The sequence below is a fragment of the Pelmatolapia mariae genome, linkage group LG4, assembly GCF_036321145.2.
Source record: "Pelmatolapia mariae isolate MD_Pm_ZW linkage group LG4, Pm_UMD_F_2, whole genome shotgun sequence".
Lineage (NCBI taxonomy): Eukaryota > Metazoa > Chordata > Actinopteri > Cichliformes > Cichlidae > Pelmatolapia > Pelmatolapia mariae.
The window spans coordinates 23,669,473-23,690,482 of NC_086230.1; the positions used below are offsets into that span (position 1 = coordinate 23,669,473).

Here is a 21,010-nt window from a genome sequence, read left to right on the forward strand (position 1 = left end):
CAAGTTGCATCATCGCACTGAGAAATCCCTGATTTTTTTTTTTTTTTTTGGGGGGGGGGGGGGAGATACCATCAAGTTAATGCGTTCAAAAGTACCAAATAGTCTCCACATATCACTTTAAGGCAGCTGGATGACTGGTGTTGTTTCATGTGAATATTTAAAATATTACCCCGAAAAACGTATCATTCCCATATGTTTTGGGTGTGGGGTCACTGAGTCCGTGAGAATAATGAGACGACCTATTGACAACTGATGCAGCTTCCTCGCATCCTATCCGCCATTTCCACGGCTTTTGGTTCCTCCCTCTCTCCTCCGGTCTTTGGTTGCCATGGCGATGACGTCAAGTTGCACCACCGTTTCAGCCCAGTAGACGGACTTAGAGGCGGTGCAACAAAATCCCGGACGATCGACTGCAGGAGCCATCATCCTGTGAATCTCCTCTGCTCAGATTCCCGTCTCCTACTCGACCGTCCTCTTACCCATCTGTCCAAAATGCGCGAAATTGTGCACTTGCAGGCCGGCCAGTGCGGAAACCAGATTGGAGCCAAGGTATTTCTTTCTGATTTCTTTTGCTCTATTTCGGTTTTTTTCAATCCGGTGAGCCGTGTGCCGGCTGCCATGCAGGCACGCCTCGGTGGCACTCAGAGGAGCTCCCCTAATCCATCTTCCAGGAATTCTCTAGAACAAACTCTGTGCGGCGTATTTTCTTCTTAAAGCTCATTACATTCCAGAGAGAGGGAGAATCAATCCACAGACGATTTGCTCATTGGCATTCCGTGCAGGGTTTCACACCGAGGACAAGATTGATTCATGCACTGGTTTATGCAGGAGAAATTAAGATTTATGGGACTTTATGCTTTAATAATTCCATGCATAACTCGCATTTAATATCTCCACATTTTTGTCGAATTTTCCATGCGAGTATATCAGCGATTGACTGGAATAGTAATGAAACCTTATTGTCGCCCCTCCCCCTCCATATTTATGACCTATTTTTGCCTGATTCTTTTCCAGCCACTTGCTTCTGAAAAAAAATATGTCTAAATTTAAACTGAATCAAACCGCAGTATTATCATTTTAACACTGGCATGGATTATATCTTCAGTATAATTAATCTTGTTGGCTATATGGCACCAAAGACGCTTTTACTTTTCAGATTATTGCCATCTGCCAGATCAGACTAATAGACTGCTCTTTTGACCCTACATGCACCAGAAATACACACTAAGCTTTCTAGAAATGTAATTAAAAGTATATCAGCACATACATAACTGTAATGAACTTGCATCCCACCTTCCTCTCCTACCACACCTGTTTTGTTTCAGTTCTGGGAGGTGATCAGCGATGAGCACGGCATTGATCCCACTGGTACCTACCATGGAGACAGCGATCTGCAGCTAGACAGGATCAGCGTCTACTACAATGAGGCCACAGGTTGGTTGCAGATTCACCTCTGCTGCCGTACAGACTGATTTGCATACATATCTCTGTTTTACATCACATCCAGCGCGCCTCTTAAAATTACAAGGAATTATATTGTTTATTCACCTTTGCCTGGTTTAGGTGGAAAATACGTTCCACGAGCCATCCTGGTGGATCTGGAGCCTGGAACGATGGATTCGGTGAGGTCTGGTCCCTTCGGACAGATCTTCAGACCAGACAACTTTGTCTTTGGTAAGCTGGGTGAATTTTGTTAATCGAGCATACTATGCTATGTCTTTCCTGTGCATCCTACATTATAAATTGGAATATTTTTGACTACAGGCCAGAGTGGAGCTGGAAATAACTGGGCCAAGGGCCACTACACTGAGGGAGCTGAGCTGGTGGACTCTGTTCTGGATGTAGTGAGGAAAGAGGCTGAGAGCTGCGATTGCCTCCAGGGCTTCCAGCTCACTCACTCTCTGGGCGGTGGCACTGGCTCCGGCATGGGCACCCTGCTGATCAGCAAGATTCGCGAGGAGTACCCCGATCGCATCATGAACACCTTTAGCGTGGTGCCTTCCCCCAAAGTGTCTGACACCGTGGTGGAGCCTTACAACGCCACCCTCTCTGTCCACCAGCTGGTAGAGAACACAGATGAAACCTACTGCATTGACAATGAAGCCCTCTATGACATCTGCTTCCGCACGCTCAAACTCACCACTCCAACCTACGGAGATCTCAACCATTTGGTGTCCGCCACCATGAGCGGGGTGACCACCTGTCTGCGTTTCCCTGGCCAGCTCAACGCCGATCTCCGCAAACTAGCTGTCAACATGGTGCCCTTCCCCCGTCTGCACTTTTTCATGCCAGGGTTCGCCCCGCTCACCAGCAGGGGCAGCCAGCAGTATCGCTCACTGTCTGTGCCTGAGCTCACTCAGCAGATGTTCGATGCCAAGAACATGATGGCTGCCTGCGACCCGCGCCACGGCCGCTACCTGACCGTGGCCGCAGTCTTTAGAGGTCGCATGTCCATGAAGGAGGTGGATGAGCAGATGCTGAATGTGCAGAACAAGAACAGCAGCTACTTTGTCGAATGGATCCCGAACAATGTGAAGACCGCCGTCTGTGACATACCACCCCGTGGCCTCAAAATGGCCGCCACTTTCATTGGCAACAGCACCGCGATCCAGGAGCTGTTCAAGCGCATCTCCGAGCAGTTCACCGCCATGTTCCGTCGTAAGGCCTTCCTCCACTGGTACACGGGCGAAGGTATGGATGAGATGGAGTTCACCGAAGCCGAGAGCAACATGAACGACCTGGTGTCCGAGTACCAGCAGTACCAGGACGCCACCGCTGAGGAAGGCGAGTTCGAGGAAGAGGGAGAGGAGGAAGTTGCATAAAACCTCAGCGCAACTGGCTCCCTGAGCTCCTTTCACCTCGCCCATTACCCCCCCAACTCCACCCTTTTCACTCCCCCCCATCATGAATTGAATGGTTCGCCACACTTGAACAGATCACTGTTGCTCTAGTGTTAGACATTGGTGTTAACTGGTGCTAGTGAAGTTTTTGGTTCAAATGTTTTTGTATGTCGTGAATGCACTGAACTACTGACATCCTCACATCTGTCCTGTCATTGCCTTGCCGAAGTCAAAAGCAAGTGATTTTAACTGTGAAGCCTTGAAACTGGCGAAAGAATAAAATCTAATTTAAATGCCAAATTAATGCCTCTTTGGGGTTTTTTGATTGTTTTTTTCTTTTACTGATTAATTTGACGTGTGATCCAAGATTTCTCTTCACCTTACAGCATTAAAACTCCTAGTTAGCAAGTCTATTCTACAACAAATAGATACAAGGACTTGTGCTACACAATGTTTACTAATACACTGCTGAATCCACACAGGCTGTATACTTCTTTAAGAGAATTATCCTAAATATACATAATGGTTTGGTGAATCTCTCAAGCTTCTCCAGATTTAATGGTCTTGACTTCATAGATTTTCAATGAGATTCAAGTGTAGGACAGTCAGTAACATTCACTTTGGTGATCAGGAGTGTTGGAAGATATATCTTACATCCAGACTCTGTTTAATTTCTGACTGCTTGAGGTTTTCTTTCATAATCTTCCCATATCATTTTTTCTTCATGAGTCCTTCCACCTTGATAGGATTCCCAGTCCTAGACACATCGAAGCATCTCCACAGCATAACACTCCCACCACCGTGTTTCATTGTGGGGATGCTGTTTCTTTGGTCTCTAAATTCTACCTTTCTTTCTTCAAATGTAAGCAGTGGCTCTGTGGCCAAAAGGGTTTAGTCTCATCTGACCAAAGGACGTGCTTCCAGTATGCATAATCTTTCTCCAGGTTGTCCTTACTGTAGCATACTTCAGTCTGGCTTGAAGGTGTCTCTTTTACACAAATGGAGTTTTTCTTGGTCTACAACATCTGAGTCCATTCCTGTGCAAGGTTCTAATGATAATCTTCTTTCACACTGCAATTTCTGACTCAACTAAGTCATTCAGTTGTTCTGGGGTCTTTAGACACGTGTCTCACTAGCTTTTTTTCCAGTCTTTGAAATCTAACCAACTTGATCTGCCCGTATGTGAGGAACCTTCTTTCCTCGCAGTGATAATGCTGATGTCACATGACTGCGTGTTTCCACGAGTTATTTACATGCAGAAGCCACTGAAAACCAGGACACGCATTTGTGTGGGGAATAAGACAAAAAGACCTGCTAATTTAAAAAAAAATTTTAAAAAGTGACCCTGTGAATTTTCCTTGCATCATACAGTTGACAACTTTTTTACTACAGGCTAACAACGAGTCGAGCGTTTCAGTGCTTTTCTCATGTACACCGAGGGCCTGAACTTTATACTCTGTGGTTACTGAAAATGCTTATCTGCATAGCTATTTTATCATCAGCCTCTGTACACTAATACATACAACAGTTGTGGACTTGTTTGCATTTTTTCCAAAGCTGCTCAACCTTTTCAGGCATGTCATTTTGCACCTCATATCCATATGATATTTCCCTAATGTTATTTTTAGCCTTTTCCCAACAGGACAGTGGCCAGAAGAAAGAAAGACCTACAACATATAGATCACCTGCTCTACCCATCCAGCTAAACCAGCACCCTATATCCTATTTTTACTGGGATTTTATACATAAACACCGCCCGGGCTCCACCTGGGGAGGACTCATGAGACTTTAAATGCTTTGTAAAGTTTAATTACACAAATATTAAACAAATATTCAGTTATTTGACAAATGCATAAATAAACACGTGGTGACATTGTAAAACATCTCTGCTTGATTACAGTCAATTATGTGCTACACGTATGATCTGGTGAATTATTGATAGCCTGTCTTTAAATTAGTGTTGTTATTCAAAGAAATGTCAAGTGTAAACAGTTGCTTCTGATTTCTAGTTATAACCTGACTTCTTTTTTTTAGCGCAGAGCAGCTTTGTAAAAAACTAGTTTTCACGAGGACAAGATCTTTTGATTAAACTCATAAATAGAAACTCTTTCCTTTTCAAATGTGATCGACTAAAAAAGCAAAAAGTTTGAGGTTAAAGGTCAGCATAGATTTTGGATTGAAATTTTAGACAGAATCAAATCCAACAAGTAATTGTGACTTAAGGCAGCTGGCAAAAAGAAGTGTCGCTAAACTAAAATCATTAGTGGCGATAAAATACTGTAGCTTTTTGTTTTTTTAACTTGTGCAGAATAAACATTTAGACCTCTTTGAAATGTTCAGTTGTTCTTAAAAGCCAGAGAAAAATCCCTTTGGGCGCTTCTCTTCGGCTTACCAAGCAAGAACAATTCAGTGCTTGTTGAAATGGAGCGGCAAGAAAATGCATCATGTTGTACGGTTTCAAAGATCTCTCTTTGTCCTCTCTTAAACCTGGAGACAGTTTTCTCTCAGTGGTCAAGCCCCAATCTGAGAGCCTCGTCGCACAGGAAGGTTGCCATGCAAGTGTTTGCAGCCTGTGTCCTTACAAGGTGTTCCACAAAACCTCAAATGAGTCTTTCCTCCTTTGGTAATTTTAGTGCATCCGGTGCGGCAACACTGCGCGCACCAGACTGCTCCTCAGCGCTGGGTCTGTACGTCCCTTCGGTCTGCCTCTTCTTTTTGACCACGCAGAACAACCAGACGAGAAAAGCCGAGACCATAGCCAGCACTCCCAAGGTGACTGTAGGGGCCACGATGGCTGCGATGTTGGGTCCCTGCAAACAGAATAATATAACACTTAACAAAGTCTAATTACATACCAAAGTTATTTACTGTTCTTGAAAAAGGTTTGTCACTTACTGTAGTGTTATTAGATTGGGTGTCACTTTGAGTTAAGGTAAAATTCCCTGTGAAAGGAGCAGAAACATAATAAATGTTATATCAGTGAAACAGCATTTGTTCCCTTTCCAATTTTTTTTTCTGTTTTACATACAGGTCCTTCTCAAAAAATTAGCATATTGTGATAAAGTTCATTATTTTCTGTAATGTACTGATAAACATTAGACTTTCATATATTTTAGATTCATTACACACAACTGAAGTAGTTCAAGCCTTTCATTGTTTTAATATTGATGATTTTGGCATACATAACTCATGAAAACCCAAAATTTCTGTCTCAAAAAATTAGCATATTTCATCCAACCAATAAAAGAAAAGTGTTTTTAATACAAAAAAACGTCAACCTTCAAATAATTATGTTCAGTTATGCACTCAATACTTGGTCGGGAATCCTTTTGCAGAAATGACTGCTTCAATGCGGCGTGGCATGGAGGCAATCAGCCTGTGGCACTGCTGAGGTGTTATGGAGGCCCAGGATGCTTCGATAGCGGCCTTAAGCTCATCCAGAGTGTTGGGTCTTGCGTCTCTCAACTTTGTCTTCACAATATCCCACAGATTCTCTATGGGGTTCAGGTCAGGAGAGTTGGCAGGCCAATTGAGCACAGTAATACCATGGTCAGTAAACCATTTACCAGTGGTTTTGGCACTGTGAGCAGGTGCCAGGTCGTGCTGAAAAATGAAATCTTCATCTCCATAAAGCTTTTCAGCAGATGGAAGCATGAAGTGCTCCAAAATCTCCTGATAGCTAGCTGCATTGACCCTGCCCTTGATAAAACACAGTGGACCAACACTAGCAGCTGACATGGCACCCCAGACCATCACTGACTGTGGGTACTTGACACTGGACTTCAGGCATTTTGGCATTTCCCTCTCCCCAGTCTTCCTCCAGACTCTGGCACCTTGATTTCCGAATGACATGCAAAAGTTGCTTTCATCCGAAAAAAGTACTTTGGACCACTGAGCAACAGTCCAGTGCTGCTTCTCTGTAGCCCAGGTCAGGCACTTCTGCCGCTGTTTCTGGTTCAAGAGTGGCTTGACCTGGGGCATGCGGCACCTGTAGCCCATTTCCTGCACACGCCTGTACACGGTGGCTCTGGATGTTTCTACTCCAGACTCAGTCCACTTCTTCTGCAGGTCCCCCAAGGTCTGGAATCGGTTCTTCTCCACAATCTTCCTCAGGGTCCGGTCACCTCTTCTCGTTGTGCAGCGTTTTCTGCCACACTTGTTCCTTCCCACAGACTTCCCACTGAGGTGCCTTGATACAGCACTCTGGGAACAGCCTATTCGTTCAGAAATTTCTTTCTGTGTCTTACCCTCTTGCTTGAGGGTGTCAATGATGGCCTTCTGGACAGCAGTCAGGTCAACAGTCTTACCCATGATTGCGGTTTTGAGTAATGAACCAGGCTGGGAGTTTTTAAAAGCCTCAGGAATCTTTTGCAGGTGTTTAGAGTTAATTCGTTGATTCAGATGATTAGGTTAATAGCTCGTTTAGAGAACCTTTTCATGATATGCTAATTTTTTGAGACAGGAATTTTGAGTTTTCATGAGTTATGTATGCCAAAATCATCAATATTAAAACAATGAAAGGCTTGAACTACTTCAGTTGTGTGTAATGAATCTAAAATATATGAAAGTCTAATGTTTATCAGTACATTAAAGGAAATAATGAACTTTATCACAATATGCTAATTTTTTGAGAAGGACCTGTATTTATTATGCGTCAAATCCTCAAACAATTTTCAATATTAGACAAAAATAACCCAGGCAAATGCAAAATGCAGTTTTTAAATGATGATTTTATTGATTACAAATCATCTATCCAAACATATCTAGCCCTGTGTAAAAAAAACAAAAAACAGTAATGGCCCCCAAAACCTAATAACTGGCTGTGCCAGCCTTGGCAGCAATAACTGCAATCAAGTGTTTGCAGTAACTGGCAATGAGTCTTTCACATTGCTGTGGAGGAATTTTGGCTCACTCTCCTTTGCATTTTTTTTTTTTTTTTTTTTTTTGGTGATTCGGCCACATTGTAAGGTTTCCCAGCAGGAACATCACTGTTTAAGGTCATGCCGAAGCATCTCAATCAGATTTAAGGCTGGACTTTGACTAGGCTGCTACAAAACCTTTATTTTGTTTTTGTTTTTGTTTTCTGGTTTTATTGAGTCACACAGATGTCAACTTGCTGGTGTGTTTTGGATCATTGTGCTGCTACATAACTCAAGCTTCAGGACACAAACTGACGGTTGGATAGTCTCATGTAGGATTTTCCGGTAGAGAGCAAAATCAATGGATCCATCAATTAGAAGCTGTTCAGGTCCTGAAGCAGCAAAGCAGGCTCAGACCACCACATTACCACCACCATGTTTGACTGTTGGTGTGATGTTCTCTTTATGAAATGCTTTGTTAGCTTACGCCAGATGTAACAGGACTCAAACCTTTCAACAGTTCAGCTTTTTTCCCGTCAGTCCACAGAATATTTTTTCCAAAAGTCTTGGGGATCAACAAGATGTTTTATTGACAAATGTGAGACGAGACTTTGTGTTCTTTTCGGTCAGCAGTGGATTATCATCTTGGAATTCTCCCATGGATCCCATTTTTGTCTCTTTCTTATTGTTGAATCATGAACTCTGACCTTAACTAAGGCAAGAGAGTTTGTGAAAAGTTTTCACCATTTTTGAATAATGGCTCTATCAGTAAAAGTGATTAGTTAGAAATGGTTTTAACCCTTTCCAGACTGATAGATGTCAGTGACTTTGTTTCTCTTGTGTTCTTGAGTTTCTTCAGATCATGGCATGTTTGTTAATTTTTGAGATCTTTTTGCCTGCTTTGCTCTGTCAGTAAGGTTCTATTGAAGTGATTTCTTGATTCAGCAGATCTGGCAGTAATCAGGCCTGACTGTAGCTAGTAAGACTAAACTCAGTTTCCCCCCCCCCCCCCCCCCCCCCCCCCCAAAAAAAAAAAGGTGGCTAATCACAGTTAATTCATGAGTTAAAAGGCAGGGAAAATATTTATTCACATGGGCCATGTAGGTTTGTACAGCTTTTTTCTCTTAATAAATGAAATCATCATTTAAAAACTGCATTTTGTATGTAAACTGATGTATATAATTAAAATGTGTTTAAATATTATGGGGCTCTCTGTATTTAGATAAGATCTTTTATTTTAATTGGCGAATGCATTTAAACTTTCAGAGTAACCACTTACAAGCACGAGTGAATGTACACTCATAACATTTAAAGTAATGAGTCTGTTTCCTGGCAACTGGGGGAGACTTTTGAAAGTTCCAGTCTTTGCAAAGAAGTATAATACATATTTTTAAAAAAAAGCTACTCATGTAACTCTCAGTGAGAATGAAGAATAATTTTCACATGTAAGCAAAGTGTTTGACACATTCATATGCAGATGAATGCAGGAATGTGAAAGGATCTTGAAAAGCTGGCTTCTTAGTAAAGTGCAAAAATGTTTTTGAACCACGACAGAGACATGAGTGTCAAAAATAATGTCTAAAAGAGGAAAAGTGTATCCCTTCTTCATGTTATCATGATTGTATCTACCCTTATACATACATGCGTAATGAAAAGCACATAAGAGGAAGTACCACAGTAAAGCAGAAGTTCATTTCAACCTCGTCCACTTTCTAAGCACCTGACCCTTGTGAGCATTCCAGTATCGCTACCAGCCATTTCATCCGTGAGCAGCCATGTGATTACTCAGTTACATCATGAAGCCCCACTGGAGCTTCTTGACCAGAGCAAATAGGGAGGAGGAGAAGCTCAGGAATGCACGGTATACCGCAGCCACAATTAGCTGAGTCAAACAGCACACTAGTTTGAAATGTGAGGAAAAAAAACCCAACTCAAATCTATTTGTTTCTTTGTGTTTGTGTGTGTGCTCATCATTCAAAGAATCATGTTAATGAGAAAGTTTTGTTTTGGAAACTTAAACCCTCCCCACAGTTTCTAAGTCAATCATTTGCTTGGGTAAATAGTAAACTTGCCAAGGACAAAGGTACGACTTGATAACAAACGTTACAGACGGGGGCAGCCATGTTCACAACTTAAAGTAGGATTCAAACTGACAAATGCAACAGTTTTGCACAGCATCTGTTTATCCACTTATATTGTATGTACAAATAGTAAAATCTTGTGTTGAATGTAAAAACCACGACATGCTCTAAAAAAAAAATGTGGGACAGGGGTCTGTGTCTCACTGTGTTGCATCACCTTCATTTACCAGTTAATATGTCTGGGAACTGAGGAGAACAATTGCTGCAGTTTTGAAATCACATTTCCTCTCATTCTTGTGTGATAGGAGATTTCAGTTGCTCAACAGTCCCCCACCCCAATGTAGCTATACCCATCAGATATACTGTGTTTTGTACTGCATTTACAGTACAAAACACCTTTCCTTTTTAGCTGTAATTACTCTGTGAGATGTTCAGTATCGACTGAAAATCTAGTTCAAATGATTTTTAAATGATGACATTAGTTTATGCAGCACCGCAACATTTTTAAAATTGCTTTTTTGTATATTACTCCCACTCAATGGGGAGCTTGTTCCTATAAATTCTTATCTTAGTCTTATGTTATTAGGCAGTGCTGACATGTCCCTGCATGTTTCACAGTTTCTTAGCAAAGCTTCCTAAGTTTTTTATGTGTCATCACAGGATGCAATAGGTTTTTTATGTGTGCGTGTGCACAGGTGTGGTCAAAAGGCTGGCTTATTTGTATGGGAGTGCTGAGGAAGGCTTCCAACTCACCCCACACAGGATTACTGCTCAGCACCAGCAGTAAAACACTCCCAACCACAGCTCCAGGTATGGTCAGCACATCCAGGCACGCTGCCATCTCTACCCGTGACCAGCAGGGCCAAATGGGGGCAGACTGGTACAGTGGGGGCATCAGCTGGGGTCCATTTCATTCACAGACAGCCGCCGTGAGGATTTACTGCCTCCATTTGAACAGCTAAAGACACACAACTATCAGCAGTGCAAACGCAAATATCCTCTCCAGTTCACTCAGACACTGATAGACTGTTTTAATCTCAAGCTGAGTCAGGCAAAACCACAACTACTGAGTCACATTCAGCCTGATGTTGAATCACCTCTAAACCTGCGCAATAGAAAATAATATTTTTACTGGCCTAACAGAAGAACACAGCTCTAACACCTCTTAAAAACATCATTACACTATCAACGGACAATATGCTGTAACGTGATTCTTTTCAAAGACTTACACACACCCTTCATCCGACTGCTTCCAGATGGTCGAGGCAAAACGAGGACCATCGAACAGGTTGATTCCTTACGAGTAAACTGCTTCCGCCTCACCTTGTCAAAAATGAAACCGCAACACGTATGAGTCGGGTGAAAAGTACAGGTAACATCCTCAGCCGACTTCTGTCAGAACAAGCCTACCTGAACTACCCGAGACTACATCCTCGGCTGTCCTATGAGTTGCTCTTTTATCTAAAGCTCTTTTTTTCCTCGTCTACTCCTCACTTCGCCATTGGTCACGTGGTTGAGTTTCGTGTTACAATACCTGAGCACAGTTATCTACCTGCAGCGGGGCGAACAGAACCTCCTTTGTGCGTACAAAGTAGAATAAAAGGCGCACTTTGCTGAAGCAGAGCAGAGCCGATCTGTCCTGTTTCCATTAGGAACAAAATAAAAATAAAAAAATCAGACCTTAAAGCTTTTAATCACCTTTATGCTATAATATTTATATTCTGAAATTCCTTCCAAAGTTAATTCGGTTTCTAAAAAATTAATGACAATGATAATAATAACAAGATGCCATGTTTGCCTTATTTGCTCCAATCTGCACAACTATAACTGTAGTTTTTACTCCCAACGCAGCTCTTACCTACAGCAGCAACCTGCTGATGGCGTTGCATGAAACAGCGCCTCCGTCAGGTTTCACGGTTCCCGTCAGGAGAAAGGATATCGACATTCCTGAGATATTTTAAGGATGAATTTGGAGGCCAGCTGGTCCAGTGGGCTCTAATCCTCTCCTAATCTCTCCTTTCAGACTGAGAGGGGCACAGAAAATGTAGTCTGCTTCGGGCCTAATCTGTGCTAGTCAGAGTTTCATGTGGACACTCTGTGAGAGCACTGAAGCGTTTTCTGAAAAGCGCAGACCTGCTGTGGAAAATTACTCTTATAGTACAGCAGTGAGTCACATTGAGGAGGTGCCCCTTGCTATTTTGTATGTAGCCTAATATCTGCAATAGTGTTTCAGTACTATAACGTTCAGTAACCACAGTTTGACATGTGATTCAGAGTGTTTTATCTATTAAAGAAAGGACAGATAAGGCATGAGAAAGTTAACTACTGGCGTAACCCTGTCTATTCATGCACATACACTCACTGGGCACTTTATTAGGTACACTTTGCTAGTACAGGATTGGGCCCCCTTAATTCTTTGAGGCACATATTCACAAACCCACCTCATCCCAGTGGTCTATTGAGATATTGAGATCTGTTGAATCTGTAGATAGTATTCCTGTACAGTGAACTCATTATCATGTTCCAGCAACCAGTTTGAGATGATCTGCACTTGGGAACATGGCATGTTATCCTGCTGGAAGTAGCCATGTTACGTCCCCACGAAGGAAGTCTACAGGTGTGAGTGTGGGGGCTGGTAACAAATGGGTCCAGAACAGAATGAAAAGGAAAGCAGACAGAGGTGTTTAGCATATAATATGGTTTTATTGCAAATAATCTTAACACAAAGAGTCAGCAACGCCGCTTTATCAATGGGGCCAAAAAAGAAAGGAAGAGGTCGAAAAAAACAAAGGAAACAACTACCAAACAAACAAAAAAAAACTCCACAGCACGAGGAGGCACTTCCCACTCAACGTAACTCCTCACCACGGGGAGACACTTCCGGGGCCCATAGGCCCATCTACTCACTCAACTTAAAACCACGGGCAGGACAAACACGCAATGGGACCTTTCCAGTACCTAAAAAGACAGTGTAGAGCCATAGGAGAAAACCACCTGCATCACACAATTCTTCCCCAGCCTATATAATCTCAAAGAGGTGATTGCTGACTGGGTCCAGGTGCCAAATGAGGGTAATGAACAGCAGGTGCGTCCTGGCGAGAGGGCAGAGTGAAAGAGAGACAGAGGGGTGGGAGGAGCAAGAGAGGAGGAGGCGGAGCGAGAAGACCACGCCCACACAAGGGCAATTTCAAGAGGAGGCCCTGCTAGGGCCCTAACAAGGGTCGTAAAGGGATGGACATGGTCAGTAATAAAACTGAGGTAGGCTGTGGTAGTTAAACGATGCTTCAGTTGGCACAAAGGGGCCTAAAGTGTGCCAAGAAAATATCCCCCACAACCATGAACTGCTAATACGGTTTGTTTCATGTTTTCCACATCACATTCTGACCCATTTAAATGTCTCAGCCGAAATCAAGACTCATCGAATCCAATTTAGGTGAGCCTGAGTGACTCACAGTCTCAGTTTCCCATTCTTAACTGTCGGGTTTAGCATCCAGTGTGATCTTCTGCTGCTGTAGCTCATCTCCTTCAATGTTCAACGTGTTTTTTTGAGTTGCAGCAAGTAACAGGTGGCTATTTGAGTGACTGTTCCCATCAGCTAGAAACAGACTGACTGTTCTCCTCTGACCTCTGGTAACAACTAGGCACTTTATCCCTGAGACTCAGCTTGAGATTAGAGCAGTCTCTCATCGTTCAATAGTTTCTGTTTTGGAGACCATTCTCTGTAAACCCTAGATGTGGTTGGGCAGAAAAATCCCAGCATATCAACAGTTTTTGAAACTCTCAGAAGCTGGCAGCAAGGCTTGCCATGTTCAAAGTCAAATGCATTGAACTAACAGACTGATTAGATTATTTGCGCTAACAATTTGGTTGGACATTAGGCTGATTGCAGACCAGATATGGCGGTAGAAGAAACATTAAGAATAAATAGCTCTTCTGGTGTCTTGTTGTATTTTCTACTTATTTAGTAGTGACTACTAAAGGGTGCAACAAGCAATTGTAAATTTGGAGACTTTTTTTTTTGTGTGTGTGTTTGTTTGTTGTCCAATAAATGAGCATTACGTGTAAAACAGTATCTTTTTATTGGAGTCACTGTTATATATTTCACTGCTAGTTTTATCAGGAAGTTTATTTTACTAAAGAAAGCTTTTGTAAGCAAGTTCATTAGGCTAATAGCCTACAGTTTATGTAAGCTGCAATAAATAGCTACAGTGACAGCCCAGTAATAAATAACATATATAACAAAACTGGAAGAGAGAAGCAATTCAGTGATGATGATTTCAAAAGGCACGCTGTTTTTAGAGCAACGTATTTGATTTAACATCTGTCTAAACGTTGCACTTGGCCATGTTTTCTGGGCTGGGATCAGTGTTGGTGAAACTGCTGCGAAGCCATGAAACTACCATGTACTAGAAGTTAATAAGCTATAGCAGAATGTAAAAATGTCAAGGAGATTTATATTTTATCTGACTTGTTATCAGCGCTCAGTTCAAAAACCTGCATGTCTGATAGTGTGGAGGCGCATTCATGCCTATGGAACTGGAAGCTTACACATGCAGAAAGGTATACAGAGGTTTTAGAGCAACATATACTCCCATGCAGGCAATGTCTTTATTATTTCAATCTATATTAATGTGCACCCTTATGTCTATATTAATCTCTACCATATTTCAAGAAGATAAATCTTGAAATATTAAAATAAAACCTCAGTTTTGAAAAAGTCAGGACGCTGTGTAAAATGTAAATAAAAAAAAGTTTGCAATGATGTGTATTTTATTCACAGCAGAACATAAAGCATATCAAGTGCTTGAACTGACAAAATGTACCATTTTAAGAAAAATGTTAACTTATTTTGACTTTAATGGCAACAACACGTCTCATACAAGTTGGGAAGGGGACAAAAAAAAGCTAATTAAGTTAACTGTCAACAGGTCAGGAACATGTTTGGGTATAAAAAGTGCATATTAAAGGGGGCAAAGTTTCACGTAAGTAAAGATGGGCAAATGTTTAACTATCTGCAAAAAATCAAAAAACAATTATTGAACAATGTCAGAATAATGTTCCTCAATGTCAGATTCTAAAGGCTTGGAATATCTCACCACCTACGGTACATAACATCATCAAAAGAGTCTGAGAATCTGGAGAAATCTCTGAAAAAAACGGAAAAACTGTAATATTTGTGCCCTCGGGTGTCACTATATTAAAATGTTTCTATCAGGCATGTTTCTATCATGGAAGTCACCGAATGGCCTCAGGAACACTTCAACATGGTATGTCCATGACCACAGTTCACCATCCAGAAATGTAGGTTAAAGCTCTATCATGGAAAAAAGACGCCACATGTGAACAAGATCCAGAAATACTTCTCTGGGTCAAAGGTCATGGAAATGGACCGAGGCAAAACAAAACAAAACAAAAACAAAAACAATCCAAACACAAAAACCCAAATTGAACTACAAATAGTACAAAGAAGACCCAGGACTGCTGAACATTCCTCTCCCCAAATTCCAGCAGCTGGTCTTCTCAGTTTCCAGATGTTTATGGACTGTTGTTAAAATAAGGGGTTTGCTGCATATGGGTAAACCTGGCCCTGTCCCACTTCTTTTGAGAAATATTGCTGCTATCAAACTCAAAATGATCTTTCTTAAAATGCTACATTTTCTCAATTTAAGTATTTGCAATTGCATTCTGTTTTTATCCTTTTCAGGATTGGGGTTGCAAGCTGGAAAAAAAGTTGCATGCCAGCAAAAATGTCAGTGAATTTTGTTTTATTAAAAAAATTAAATATTTTGTATGGGCCAAGTGGGAGTATTAGAGCATTGCTTTGTGGCATTCTAAAATTCTGCATGCAACAGCTTATTTAAAAATTTGTGAATATATAGTATATAGTTCTGACTTCTGAGTACACCTCACATATTCAAGTTTTACGAGTTCAGATTCAAAGCTTAAAAATTAGAGCTAGATTTCATGTTTTTCACCAGTGAACTGAAGACCCTACTTCTCTATAAACCTGTCCTTAAAAGAATCTTCCTGGGGATAGAGATTGCAATGAATGCCATGTCTTTTTGTAAACAAATTTGGATTTTCTCTGCATTCAAAGGGGTTTTAAACATAACACTTTAATCACTATGCTGGTACCTGGTATAGGTGCAGTTGAAACCCTGCAAAATGTACTTAATCTGTTAGTTTAATGGCACGAACTCACTACTCCTCAATCCTGGGTGTGACTCCATAAAGTTTAGATAATTTAGATAATTTCATCACCTCCCTGCCCAAGCATTTATGATGAACTGCAGTCATTAACAGCACCAATAAAATGCCTCAGGCACTGAGTTGGTACATCAGAGCTTGAGGCCACGTTACAGAAATACTTCCAGCCTGATTTACTTTGTTTGTGGTTGAAATAATTACAACAATAATCAATCTGTAGCTTGTTTATTGTGGGTTCGGGCTTTTGTAGTTGTGCAACTAGGGGTCAGTAGAGGCACTTTGCCTTCCTTTTGATCGAGGCCACCCTTTTCCTCTGTTTCCATCATACGCGTGTACAGCTTGCCGTAGACGCGCTGAAACCTGGGTAATACAGTGAAAGCGGCGGGAGAGCGGCAATTTATTCCCAGATTTATGAGCAATTATATGACAGAAATATTGTTTTGGTGAGTAGTGTAAGCCTAGTCCTATAAGTAAGGCCTGCGTTTCGTCAAAGCACAGGTGTGTGATCCATAATAATTGTGGTAACCGCTTGTGTTGCGAGAGTGTTGCTTTTTAAGGTTTCCCCGGGAAACTGCCCCTTCTTACCGCTCCAGAAAATATGGCGAAGGTACAGGTGTTGAATGTGGCTGTCCTAGACAACCCGAGTCCTTTCGGAAACCCCTTTCAGTTTGAAATAACCTTTGAGTGTATGGAGGACCTTGCTGAAGGTTGGTACCATTGCATAACAGCTGTCATTATCGCTTGTGTGAAGCCACAACATGAGTCTGCTAACAGCTACACAGTATTAGCTGTAGTAGCTAACTACTTTTTGTTGAAGCGTAAAAGGGTAACGTTGCTTAAAGGTAACATTAAAGTTGCATAACAGCATGACTTAAAGCCATAACAGGAGAGAGGACGCTTCTCGCACGTCCTGTGTTACTTATGAATATGGTAAAGCAAACTATTATTATTTCCATTAAGGAAAAAAAAAAACAAGTTCAGTGCTAATTAGTCAACGTTTTGATGTTTGTGCGTAAAAATGTAAACAAAATATAGCTCTATTCAAGGATGGAAATCTAAAAATGTTGTTTTCTTTCTTTGCATTTGTTTGTGTAACTTTATGTGGACAGGTTCTTTGTACGAGCACACTACCATACTGTTTTTATAAAGCTTTTGAAACATTAAAAACCATTATGCACATTAACCTACATGTTTACATCTGTTCATCAGCTGATCATTTCTTTGCTTAACAGGCTCATTTTGACACAAAAATAATATTTTTGTCACGTCATATTTTTCTAATGAAGCACTCTATTTTACTATTTCCTGTTTATAGACCTGGAGTGGAAAATCATCTATGTCGGCTCAGCAGAGAGTGAAGAGTACGACCAAATCCTCGACTCTGTGCTGGTTGGCCCAGTACCTGCTGGGAGACACATGTTTGTGTTTCAGGTATAATTAGTTGACACTCAGAAAAAGTAGGCACTATTTGTGACTAATCTGACCACATCACAACAGCAGTGGAGCTTCACAGCTCCACATATATTAATAGCTTTTTGTTGTTGTTTGTTTGCCTGCTTGTTTATCAGGCGGATGCCCCGAACACTGGATTGATTCCTGAAAGCGATGCAGTTGGTGTTACAGTAGTGCTGATTACCTGCACGTACCGCAGCCAAGAGTTCATTCGCATTGGTTACTATGTGAACAACGAATACACAGACCCAGAGCTGCGTGAAAATCCTCCAATCAAGCCAGACTACACACAGGTTAGGATCATGACTAATTTCTGAGATGCAATGCTAACACGACTGCCTATTTTGAATGTTATTGGTGTAAATAACACTGTAAAGGCCTATTTCCACTGAACATTTATAATTGCAGTCAAATTAAAAAACACCACAGGTTATTTGGCTATTGGAAGTAGACCTAAGTACCCTGAGAATCTAAAATTAGTCCTTTTTGGAAATAAATCTGAATTTCACTGGCCTGTTAAGTTGACAGTTGAAAATTTTGATGAGAAATGCATCACTCATTGTGACGCATGCACTGGAGGCAGACCATCGCTCAGTTATATTGAAGTCTTTTGGTACCACTGGGAAATTACAACATTTTTTGTTGTAATTGAAAGAAGAAATAAACAAAAATGACAAATTCTTCAGATTTTATTTAATGAACATTTACTATTAATTATTGAATTTCCAAAAATGGAAACTATTTCATAATTATTGCAGAGGTAAGGTGCCAGTGTTTACAAGAAGCATACTACAGCAGTACTAATTTTATTTTGGCGTTTTCACCTGCTCTTGTGTCAATCACAGATGTTTATTTTGTACACAGAAAATGTTTAACATCTACATACATATTTTGGATAATGCTCAAGTCAGTGGAGAGTGACTTTTTACACAAGCTGGATTTTCATTACTTCAAATAGGTAGGCTTTGGTATACTTTGTAAAGGCTGGCCTCACTTAACCTTTATTTTCTAAACCTGAGTCACATTTTGAATAAGATTTTGCTGATTTTTGTTACGATTATTTCCTCCATTTCCTGAAATATTTACTGTGCTGCAAAAACGATCCTAAAGGAGAATTTTTTTTCCACACCCATTTTTAATAGTGTTTTGTTCATTAAAAATACTGCTACAGACACATCTTTGCTACCATAAAGCTCAATATGAATATGTCCACAGCAGTTGTTTCCAAAACAAGTGTGGCGTTTCTTTGCATAGGTCAAATACTGACTTGTATCACAGGTTTGTAGGTAAGGTTTCTTTTGATGAGTCTTCCATGTAGGACCAGTCTGGACTACATTTCCAGCTCATTTGCACTCATTTAAGGGTTATCTTTTCCCTTCCTGCCCAAGAGATGTCTAGTTTTTGGAGATCCTTACAGGACTAACTACACTTCCTGTGAAGCAAGTGACAGTGTTTTAACATTTTAAAATAACACTATCTACTTTGAGTGACTCGAAATTGGACCATGTCATTTGCCAAAGAAGACTTGTTGTTCTACATTGGCTTAGTGCAAGAGTTGCATTGTATTTGCAGATAACTTCAATGGGATTTTATTCTAAAACTCAACCCTACTTTTTTCGTGCAGAAATTAATCAAATATCTAATTGAAAATGAAATATGTAATACGCTTTGCAACTATTACCATACATATAGAGAAGCATGGTGCACTACTGGAGCCCTGAAGTTGAAGCCTTTAATTCAGCAAAGCTTGCACTTTGGAACAAAAAGCATTGTGAAAGTTCGATTATGACATTCCTTCAGTGGCTTATTCCTTCAGTAATAAGCCACTGTGAGATTTGTGGTAATGGCAAAGGGTTTTGATTGAAGGTGTCAAATTTTTAAGGTGGCTGGCATTTGTGATTAAAACCTTTCACTTACAAATCCAAAAAAATATCTAAACAGATTACTCCGATTACAGCTGGAAAGTTCTTGTTTCCTGTGGGAGTTTATGTGATTAGCTATTGTGAAGAAAAAAAATGCCACACTGTGCCTTTGTACTACTGGGTTCCCTCTTTCCTGCCCTGAGTCTAGAGAGCACATGGAGTCAGATGCATTTACACCAGCAGTGTGCCTGTTTTGATGTTGGAGCTAACAGAAAATCAATTAGTAGTCAGGGTAAATGGTAAAGATTTTCAAATGCTGCCAGATACAGTTGTTTTTTTTTTTAATGTTCATATACACTTCTAATATCACACTTGGTCTTAAATGTTACACTAGTGTACACTAGTATAGTGAACATTAATTAATGTCATATTAATGTTATTTACACTGACATGCAGAAATAACACAAATACACAATGAAGATGAAATAAAACTGCCTTAAATTGTGGTCCAAAATGATTTTATTAAAGATGCCGTGTTAGGTATTCCTAAAGAACTTGTGCAAAAAATTTATTTTTATGTTTTTCCTTTTTCAGCTCCAGAGAAATATTCTAGCTTCAAACCCACGTGTTACCAGATTCCATATAAACTGGGAAGGCTGCGCAGAGCGAATGGAAGACTCTGAAAATGTGGATCCTTCTTCAAACTCCATGCTCCCGCCATCCTGTCTCCCTGGCAAGGCCCCACCTTTGGGTGTACTCCCAGATAACTCTATGGACTGCTTATAAAGATGGCCCCTGCCCTAAAAAGGTGACGATTCACAGCCCGAAACCTTACTTCTGAACAATGCCTATGGACATTCAAGTGGGAATAACGGATGTGTACACATCCCTGCCTTATAGCTGCCCTTTATTTTCCCGAGACTTCTCAAACATGAGTTCTCACCCTGGGTTTCAAACAAGCATTTGTTCCAAGGAAGATTATGAGTGTCTGACTGGAATGAGTGTTATTTATAGTTGGATAGTTCTTTCCAGTGTTGAAAGCAATATTGCAGGAAACCTCAACTATGAAGCGATAAAACAGAACTGAAACGTAACAGAAAGCTGTTGAATGATCCACCTTACTTCCTTTCTTGGTGCAGAATGGACTTGTACCGGTTTCTGAAGATTTCAGCACTGAAGCAATAGGCAATTAAATTGCAGTTTGATAATCTGCCATTATATTTGTGTTCACAGTGCACTTACACTTACTTTTCCCATTTGACTGTGGAGTTTTGTATGGCTTATATCGCTTACTTCATGGTTTTTTCCTCCTTTTATTTTGTAATTTTGTGTTCCAAATAAAAGAACGGTGATTTTGTTATATATCTGTATGAGTGGGTTTCTAATAATTACTTGGATTCAGTCTCCACTTGTTAGATATAGGTAACAAGTTTATAAGTATATTCCACACCTGTACTTTTATCATATGCAAGCTCAGTATCACAAATACAAGTGTGAGTATCCCCTCATATTTTCACATTTTACTAAAAATAGTATGTATTAACGTCACACCCAATCACAGATTGCTATGGTAAAGGGGGTGGCTAGGCCACAGAAACGAAAAACATTGCACTGCAAATATGAGGATTATTGCATAAGCATCGATTCCGATTTGCTTTCGCTACAATAATCTCTCAGATAAATAAAGAAAAGCTGTTAATTTGCAGTCA

The 21,010-nt window shown here is 40.6% G+C and overlaps 3 protein-coding genes across 9 annotated transcripts; 2 read left to right on the top strand and 1 right to left on the bottom strand.

Annotated features, from left to right (window-relative positions):
• Positions 1–372: 372 nt before the first annotated feature.
• tubb4bl (tubulin, beta 4B class IVb-like) lies at positions 373–3,140 on the top strand. Its single transcript, XM_063471995.1, has 4 exons — positions 373–549; positions 1,326–1,434; positions 1,564–1,674; positions 1,765–3,140. The coding sequence occupies exons 1-4, from the start codon at positions 493–495 to the stop codon at positions 2,820–2,822; spliced, it is 1,335 nt and encodes a 444-aa protein (XP_063328065.1). The 5' UTR covers positions 373–492; the 3' UTR covers positions 2,823–3,140.
• Positions 3,141–3,454: 314 nt separating this feature from the next.
• Positions 3,455–11,831, bottom strand: crb3a (crumbs homolog 3a). 7 transcript variants are annotated; one of them, XM_063472003.1, is made up of 5 exons: positions 11,639–11,831; positions 11,010–11,103; positions 10,534–10,738; positions 5,736–5,782; positions 3,455–5,650 (listed from the first exon to the last, which is right to left on the bottom strand). In XM_063472003.1, exons 3-5 carry the CDS (start codon positions 10,673–10,675, stop codon positions 5,441–5,443), a joined length of 399 nt encoding a protein of 132 aa, XP_063328073.1. In that variant the 5' UTR covers positions 10,676–10,738; positions 11,010–11,103; positions 11,639–11,831; the 3' UTR covers positions 3,455–5,440. The 7 variants fall into 7 exon arrangements, with proteins under 7 accessions (XP_063328073.1, XP_063328069.1, XP_063328072.1 ...); XM_063471999.1 differs by having other exon boundaries at positions 11,016–11,419; XM_063472002.1 differs by lacking the exon at positions 11,639–11,831 and adding an exon at positions 11,333–11,628.
• Positions 11,832–16,345: 4,514 nt separating this feature from the next.
• Positions 16,346–20,646, top strand: asf1ba (anti-silencing function 1Ba histone chaperone). The gene is made up of 4 exons (XM_063470697.1): positions 16,346–16,694; positions 17,303–17,418; positions 17,556–17,732; positions 19,896–20,646. The coding sequence occupies exons 1-4, from the start codon at positions 16,586–16,588 to the stop codon at positions 20,085–20,087; spliced, it is 594 nt and encodes a 197-aa protein (XP_063326767.1). The 5' UTR covers positions 16,346–16,585; the 3' UTR covers positions 20,088–20,646.
• Positions 20,647–21,010: the final 364 nt, after the last annotated feature.